The sequence below is a fragment of the Mizuhopecten yessoensis genome, unplaced genomic scaffold, assembly GCF_002113885.1.
Source record: "Mizuhopecten yessoensis strain PY_sf001 unplaced genomic scaffold, ASM211388v2 scaffold4507, whole genome shotgun sequence".
NCBI classification, from domain to species: domain Eukaryota; kingdom Metazoa; phylum Mollusca; class Bivalvia; order Pectinida; family Pectinidae; genus Mizuhopecten; species Mizuhopecten yessoensis.
In genome coordinates, this window is record NW_018405581.1 from 153,436 (window position 1) to 163,120 (window position 9,685).

The window sequence follows — 9,685 nt, forward strand, 5'->3', positions numbered from 1 at the left end:
AACATTTGAAAGATCATATCAAAACATTGATAATACTTATGCAGTACTGCCAACTTTCAAAGACATCAGTAGGGGAAATTTAATCCCCTACCACTGGAAACTTCTTTAAGGGTGATGATTAAAATTCAAATGAGTACTTGGTTCGTTTTTTTGTAGAAGCATAAAACTGAAATTTAGGTTTGGCAGCATTTTGGATTCTGGCTAAATGTCCCCGATGGAAAATCAATCTCCACTTGCCACATATGTTTCGTAGATGTAAGTCACAAGTCAAACATGGCGACGCATTTGATGAGGAAGCATAACATTTCGTCATCCTGTATCGTATCAAAATGTATCGTATCGTGGGTAGATATCATGATACGTATCATATTGTGGCATAGGTGTATCATTACAGCCCTACTGAAATTCTCAAAAGACAAATATATTCAAACTAACAATGCTGTTCAGAATGACCTGTCTTTCCTAATCTTTGAGACGCTAAATAATATAAATTACTGCAGGACTTTGATGTATATTTGGTTCGAAACAGAGTTTTTCTGAGTAAAATGCTCAATATCTTAGTTTGTGCTCTTTCTTTTATTGTGCAGAATGGATGTTTTACACAAGATCAATAACATTGTTAGGGAATGGATCAAAGAAGTTAGCAGACAGAAGGTAAATACTACTACTGTTAAAATTACAAGTTAATCACTGAAAAAGATCAATAATTGACAGGAACGATCAAAATATACATATGTAATGTAGTCACTTCCTTAATATCACAAGCATAAGATTTAATATACTTTTGCTTTTCAAAACAAAGAATCGAATGGGTTAAAAGAATCAAAAGTAACAGGTCTCTCATTTTGACTGATTATGCCATGATTTCTATCCTTATAGAGCAACATTCCTGAGAGCAAGATAGACACTTTTGGTGGAAAAGTCTGCACTTTCGGATCATATAGACTAGGAGTACACACAAAAGGTCAGTGATTGGAATGAAAGTACAGTAGATTTACATTCCGTCTGTCCTTCCTTCTGTTCGTCCTCCTGTTCGTCCTCCCATTAGAGAAGTTTGTCTGGGACAAATAATATTCTAATAAACTTTTTTTTTTTTGCTTAGTCAAAGAAGGAAAAAGTCGGTACATGGGGAAAAAAATTATAATAAGTGATTTATCATAATAACCGATACCATAATAAGTGGGTTCCACTGTACAGACAAAACGTTTAAGGTTGGAATTGGATTTGGACTACACACAAAAAGTCAGATTTTAGAATTGGAGTATGCATAAAAGGTCAGATTTTTGAATTGTAATACCTACACATAACGGCCGGAGTTTGGAATTCTAGTATAGACAAAGGAAGATGAGTACAGTAGAATTGGCCTGATACTAAAAATAAAGGGCATGTCTCGGATAATCATTAAGATCATTTGAACCTCGCAAATAGTTTTTTTTGCTTGAAACCTGTGTTAAATTAAATATCCCCTACTCTGTAACAAAAATACTCACGTTTTATCATAGGTCATTCAGGTGGATTATCACAAAACTTACACATGTGCTGAATACAAAAATAGACTACATGAAAAGCTAGCTTTTGTTGCGTAGACAAAGATTTGTAAATGGCCAAAACTAGTCTCAAACCAAATTCATTATATTTTTCTTGAAAAATAATGAAGCCCACATAGTCCAGTTCATCATGTATATACCCATTTTAGTGCTGATATTTTAAAAAAGTTTTGATACACGTAATATTAAAGGGGTTATTAATTGTACAAAATTATCATCCATGGCCACCGTATGCTACTGAACTCTGCTACCTTATACACCAATTTTAACACCAGATTAAAACCTCTTTAATGTCTGGAAAATGACACAATGAACATTACAATGCATCCGTTTCCTTTCTCCCTTCAATAGTGACTGAGAAATAAGAATTTTCCTGACAGGTGGATTTTTACCAATTCTGCTCTCAAACTACCAACAAAGGGAGGTTATCTGAAATTTTGAATAAGTTTGGTATCCATGAATAAATTTTATTTCGGTGAAATATGATGCTTTGAAATCATGTGCATGTGAAAAACAAAACAGTACAGTGATACTATAATGTTTTAGAGTTGTTTAATGATGTCATAGTTACTGTGATGTCATCATAGCTATGACATCATCAATGTGCAGGAAACAGACCACAGAGTATCTAAGACTGTACAGACAATTAAGATACCCCTCAAGGGTTCAATGACCATCGTTAGGCAGATAAAGAGACCATGATGACGGACAGTAGAGAATCTGAGATTAATGACTAGTCATGTATAATTATATAGATACACAAAGAAAACATCACATAAAAAAATGGTCAGTGATTGGAACTTGTGTGGTACATTGCTTTTAAAATATGTATCTCAGGGATCATTCTCAGTAATGAAGTTAACTTGGTTAGCATTTAACAAATCATAAACAGAATTTCTGCATTGTATGCACATACAAAAATCACTTGCATATTTGATGATATTATTCCAAATTTGATATTGCATTTAATTTACTTTAAAGCTGACAGGATGTACAATGTACTCGATACACCTAACATCAGATGTACTCGATACACCTAACATCAATGACAGGTGGGCATATCTACACGAGGAGTTTAACCAGTCAGTGTTAAAACTCCAAAGAAAGCTCTATGTGACAGGTCATATGTTTTTGACAAAGCTCCCTGTCAATGATGCAAATTAACACTGACCTTTTGTGTGTATTTAATATCCATGCACTGACCTATTATATGTATAATCATAACTCAAAACAGGTTCAGATCACCATCCTACTATGATATATGTGCTTGCTAGGCATGAAGAGATGACCATTATCATGCTTACAGGATTACAACTTTCAAACAGTTTAGACCCACATCTTATAACCATTTACAATTGCTGAGTATATTGAGACAAATAAACATATGCTACCAGGTTGACTCCAGGGTTTACCCACTACATTTAATTAGAATATTTGTTCATGGTTGCTCAAATAGCCAGGTGAGCCATACTACTTGTTCTATTTGTGTCTTTCAAATTACAGTGGAACCCACTTATTATGATATCAGATATTATGATTACCATCTAATTATAATATTTTTCCATGTACCAAATGTTTATTTGATTGGTCAGACGTGGGATCCCATTTATTACCATTTTTTTTTCTCTCTGTGAATGGATCTTTATAAGTTAAAAACTCCTGGACAATAAGTCCAACTAATTGTACATCACCCCAGGTGATTGTTACACAGTACGCAGGTTGTCTGTCCGGGTAAGTTCACACAGCACGCAGGTTGTCTGTCCAGGTAAGTTCACACAGCACGCAGGTTGTCTGTCCAGGTAAGTTCACACAGCACGCAGGTTGTCTGTCAAGGTAAGTTCACACAGCACGCAGGTTGTCTGTCCAGGTAAGTTCACACAGCACGCAGGTTGTCTGTCCAGGTAAGTTCACACAGCATGCAGGTTTTCTGTGTCCAGGTAAGTTCACACCTTCCTTCACCCCAGTCAGTGGAAAACAATAGATTAACCTTCGCATGCTGGTCATATATTTCAATCTTGGAAAAAACATCTACAGTAGTTAATTGCTATCTAAAATACACTCTAGGTCTGTGTGTCAAATGGAAATGATTAGCCCTACTGACCATTTTCCAGCACAATTCTTATTAGAAAACAATCATGCAATTTCTATTTATTCACGGTTACCTTAACATGTCATGTGAGAAAACCATGCCAATTTCATTTGAAGGAAAGAAATGGTGTTTTTTTTATTATTCAAACAATAGTTTCCATATCGCATTGCAGGTTGACTTCCCTGTGTCTCCGTTTCCTGACAGCATGGTGCCGGAAATCAATCAAAGTTAACATAATTGTTGTAATGAACTGACGATCATTACTGATTTATTTACAATGTACACTCTTTTTCACCGAAAATAATTTTTGATAACATAAAAAAGAGAATAATTGGCGTTTATGGTTGTTATTGTTTCTATATATGCAATTTGCTTTCACCATCAATTTGCTTTCACCATCAATTTGCGAGGTAAGTGATTGTCGCCTGATTGAAATTAACATAGCGCAGCAAAACATTATGACGTTTATGGGACAAAATTAATAAAACATTCTTTGGGAAATCAGTAAATCATGACTACTTATATCACTTCTTACAACCTGTTGACTGTTGCATCACAGTATTGTTAGCTAGGATGTAGTATCGTTACCTATAGTTCCAAGAAATTGCTCAAAGTCATTTGAAAGTGAAAGTAAAATTTCCATACCAATCATTTCGACAGCAAATTGCAATTTTTTCTCGGATTTTTCCAACACACTGATATAAATATTTATTGTCAATATTTTAATTATTACAATATCAATTTGTATTGATATTTTCCCATGTTTCTACATATCTATATGTCTGATGATTATAGGAACATCTTACACCCGGTTCAGACAACCTAAATACAATCAAAAACAGCCTGATCGTTTGTTATACTTTTAAGTAATATATTATGATATTCTCCTCTCACAACAGTACTAATGTTTTGTCTCATGCAGATGGTGATCTATACCAACACATCGGTAAATTGCTTAGGATGATGTAGATACCCTGTGCACAATCAGAAATATTAACTTGCATATGTTGCATGTGGTGGTAACAGTGTACATATTTTATTCGTGCAGGTGGGGATATAGATACCTTATGTGTGGCCCCCAGACATGTGGAACGATCAGATTTCTTTTCTTCATTCTATGAACTGCTGAAACAGCAGGAAGAAGTGAAGGATTTGCGGGTTAGTATGTGTGAAACTACAGAAATGGCAACACTGCAGGCAGTGCTTTCCATTGTATACTTACATGGAACCTCATTATTATCACTCTTATTATCATAATTATACCTATGTATGCCTTTGCATGCCTATAAATAGAGTTAAGGTTCATAATTTTTCCAAAACAATGTTTAAAAAAAGAAATCATAGGGTTTTTTCACCCAAATATTACCTGCACATTATACACGAGTCATACAATTTGTGAATACAGTTATATACTGGTGTATTGTCGCATATGACAAAATTTTACTGTTTATAACAGTAAATCGTTCAGAACTCAATTATCTTGATTGAAATGTGCATATACACTGTGTCGTCATTTCCATATTGCGTGTCAGGCATTTCAATACAGTAATGTAAATTATAGTAACACCGGGTAAACAATAGTACATGTGTGCAGTGTTCTCCCCAGAAGCATGGTATTTCAATATTGCTGTTAAAGCAGCACTCTATGTAAAATCAAAGCAGCATGGTAACTTTAGATTTACTATGAATATATAGCAGAGAAGATCTAGGATAGATAGTGTAAATTATAGTAACACCGGGTAAACAATAGTACATGTGTGTGGTGATGATATGTCAACACCGTAGTGTAAATTATAGTAACACCGGGTAAACAATAGTACATGTGTGTGGTGATGATATGTCAACACCGTAGTGTAAATTATAGTAACACCGGGTAAACAATAGTACATGTGTGTGGTGATGATATGTCAACACCGTAGTGTAAATTATAGTAACACCGGGTAAACAATAGTACATGTGTGTGGTGATGATATGTCAACACCGTAGTGTAAATTATAGTAACACCGGGTAAACAATAGTACATGTGTGTGGTGATGATATGTCAACACCGTAGTGTAAATTATAGTAACACCGGGTAAACAATAGTACATGTGTGTGGTGATGATATGTCAACACCGTAGTGTAAATTATAGTAACACCGGGTAAACAATAGTACATGTGTGTGGTGATGATATGTCAACACCGTAGTGTAAATTATAGTAACACCGGGTAAACAATAGTACATGTGTGTGGTGATGATATGTCAACACCGTAGTGTAAATTATAGTAACACCGGGTAAACAATAGTACATGTGTGTGGTGATGATATGTCAACACCGTAGTGTAAATTATAGTAACACCCGGTAAACAATAGTACATGTGTGTGGTGATGATATGTCAACACCGTAGTGTAAATTATAGTAAAACCCGGTAAACAATAGTACATGTGTGTGTTGATGATATGTCAACACCGTAGTGTAAATTATAGTAACACCCGGTAAACAATAGTACATGTGTGTGTTGATGGTATGTCAACACCGTAGTGTAAATTATAGTAAAACCCTGTAAACAATAGTACATGTGTGTGTTGATGGTATGTCAACACCGTAGTGTAAATTATAGTAAAACCCGGTAAACAATAGTACATGTGTGTGTTGATGGTATGTCAACACCGTAGTGTAAATTATAGTAAAACCCGGTAAACAATAGTACATGTGTGTGGTGATGATACGCCAACACTCAATATCAAGATTTTATTTGGAAATGTGTAAATTATAGTAACACCGGGTAAACAATAGAAAATGTGTGTGGTGATGATATGTCAACACCGTAGTGTACATTATAGTAACACCGGGTAAACAATAGTACGTGTGTGTGGTGATGATATGTCAACACTGTAGTGTAAATTATAGGAACACCCGGTAAACAATAGTACATGTGTGTGGTGATTATATGTCAACACCGTAGTGTAAATTATAGTAAAACCCTGTAAACAATAGTACATGTGTGTGTTGATGGTATGTCAACACCGTAGTGTAAATTATAGTAAAACCCGGTAAACAATAGTACATGTGTGTGGGGATGATACGTCAACACCGTAGTGTAAATTATAGTAACACCGTGTAAACAATAGCACATGTGTGTGGTGATGATATGTCAACACTGTAGTGTAAATTATAGTACACCCGGTAAACAATAGTACATGTGTGTGGGGATGATACGTCAACACCGTAGTGTAAATTATAGTAACACCGTGTAAACAATAGTACATGTGTGTGGTGATGATACGTCAACACCGTAGTGTAAATTATAGTAACACCGGGAAAACAATAGTACATGTGTGTGGTGATGATATGTCAACACCCTAGTGTAAATTATAGTAACACACGGTAAACAATAGTACATGTGTGTGGTGATGATACGTCAACACTCAATATCAAGATTTTATTTGGAAATGTGTAATCATGTGTAAAAAGATATAAATTGACTCAGGGGAAGGCACTGACATGAGACCAGTTGACTTCAATAAGGTCATATATGAAACACAATTGCAGACTGGTGTGTTTTGTGTTCGGATCTCACATGTGTGTATCACCTCCTTACACTAGTTTATAAGCTTGAGGTCGTTACGATTTTTATTAATTAACTATGTAGATATTGCTGTAATATGTAATAAACGGCCCGTGCAATATAATCAACAATCACAGCCAATATCGGAATTGTTACACTAAAGTCGGCCAATATTGAAAAAAGTCGGCCTTTATGGAAAATATTGGCCGACTTTTGACAAACTCGGCCAATACGAGAAAACGCGCGTAATCGAAGGCGCCTGGTAAACCGTTTGAAACTCACCAGTAGGAATTGTTACAAAATGTCGGCCAAGATTGAAAAAAGTCGGCCTTTATGGAAAATATTGGCCGACTTTTGACAAACTCGGCCAATAGGAGAAAACGCGCGTAATCGAAGGCGCCTGGTAAACCGTTCGAAACTCACCAGTAGGTAACCCCTTATCCTACGAAAAAAAACATGTTCCTGGCGCAGACGATAACATACATACATGTCTATAAACAGACAAAAATGTGACAAATGTTCAATTTAAATTTGTTATTGTTTAACAAACAATAAACTAAAGTTATTTTCTGATTAAACATGTAAGAATTACCTGTTTCGTTGTTTTTATATCTACATAGTTAATTAATAAAAGGGTCAATAATTAGCTAATTACATATTTGCCCAGTTATTAGGCCCCGGTCAGTCATATTGGCCCTTGGCCTGCGCCCTCGGGCCAATATGACAGACCTCGGCCTAATAACTGGGCCAATATGGAATTAGCTTATTATTAACCCTATATTATGAATTTTGTATCTGACATGTAAATATACCTGGGGCTAGTGGGCTCTGGAATGATATTCAAAGTATACATGATTGAGAGTAATTTGGTTCCATAAAAGAACAATAAATTGACAATTTTGATATCATCATTTTAATTGATTTCCATCATTTTTGATATATGTAAAATCAGATAACTCATTGTGTAAATTTTATCTCTGCAAAAAGTTCTGATTTTTTCAAGGAATGCATCTCTCACCAGGATTAAAGTGATTGTAAAATGTAAAATAAATTGATTATAACGCCATTGAATATATTTTGTTCAATTTCCCACTCTTTATGTATGAAATGTTGTGTCCTATTTACTTTTAGCTTGTAGACCATCCATACTTGCCAACTCTCCCTATTTAGGATGGAGACTCTTGATTTTGGACCCTAAAATTGAGCATTTTTAACCAGTGGATTTGCTAAACTAATTCTGTTTCAAGATCATCAGATGGTGGGCTATTCAAATCACCCTGCGTCCATGGTCTGTCCATCCGTCCTTAAACAATTTTTGTTAGCGCTATTTCTCAGAAAGTACTAAAGGGATGTTTTTCACATGAATGTTCCCCATGGTCCCTAGTTACCCATTTCAAATTTGGGGATTATTGGAAAACCAAGATGGCTGCCAGGTGGTTGTATTCACTTTTTGGGTAAAAGATTTTAGCCCTATTGATCAAAAATCTCCATGTTGGCAAGTATGGATAATTATTTGAATTTTGAGAGTTAAAGTTTGTTAGTGCTATTTCTCAGAAAGTACTGTAGTAATGCTGAAAGTGATTTTAATGCATTAAAGAAGAACTGTAACTGTTTTTGAAGTATACACGTATTTTGAAATTAAAGATGCTATCTGATGTCAATAACAATCTCAAAACATCAAAACAGCCTTTTTTTCTTATTATTGATGTCTTTGGCCAATTGTATATGAAAGTAGAATGTGTTTTCATGTTACTGTTTGTTAATGTATAATTCTGTATTCTCAAAGGCGGTGGAGGAAGCGTTTGTGCCCGTGATAAAAATGGTGTTTGATGGAATTGAGGTAAGAACTGAATCCTAGATTAATCTAGATGATGCTTCCTTCAGTAAAGTTCACTAATCCTACCCAAAAAATTGTGCAAGGAGGAACAGGGTGTAATTGGCAAAAACATCTGGTCAATGATTTTTTTTTTCATTTATTCCACATATACATTTAGGTGTCCTCTGGAACATATGATATTATGGTCCCTTTTTAGGTCACCTGAGCTTTGCTCAAGTGACCTATTCTAATCGCTTTTCGTCCGTCGTCCGTCGTGCGTAAACTTTTACATTTTCAACTTCTTCTCAAGAACCAGTGGATGGATTTTTTCAAACTTGGTCAGAATCATCCTTGGTAGATGAGGCTTTAAAATTGTAAAATTGGGATTCCTACCCCAACCCCTGGAGCCAGGGCGGGGCCCCAAAGGGAAAATTAACCAATATTTCAAAAATCTTCTTCTTCAGACTCAGAGGTACTACACTCATTTTCCCTGCGTGGAAAGAAAGATCATCAGGGGCTTTACTTAAATTGTAAATTTCAGGACCCCCGAGCTATCCGTTCTCCCTTGGGGAGGGGGTAAAGTTTACTATAGTTTATATAGGGAAATAACACTTTTGGGTATATTTTGACAACTTTCTGTAGGAAATTATTTTTACTTGGTGAGAATTATCCTTGGAGGTAGAT

General features: G+C 35.3%; 1 protein-coding gene across 2 annotated transcripts in view; it reads left to right on the forward strand.

Moving 5' to 3' along the window:
* LOC110449133 (poly(A) polymerase beta-like) overlaps positions 1–9,685 on the forward strand; it is a 56,786-nt gene that overhangs the window by 4,082 nt on the left and 43,019 nt on the right. For both annotated transcript variants that reach the window (XM_021495775.1, XM_021495774.1), the window contains exons 3-6: positions 588–654; positions 880–964; positions 4,685–4,794; positions 8,972–9,025. In XM_021495775.1, coding sequence (XP_021351450.1) covers positions 588–654; positions 880–964; positions 4,685–4,794; positions 8,972–9,025 — 316 coding nt within the window. The remainder of the gene's footprint in view (positions 1–587; positions 655–879; positions 965–4,684; positions 4,795–8,971; positions 9,026–9,685) is intronic.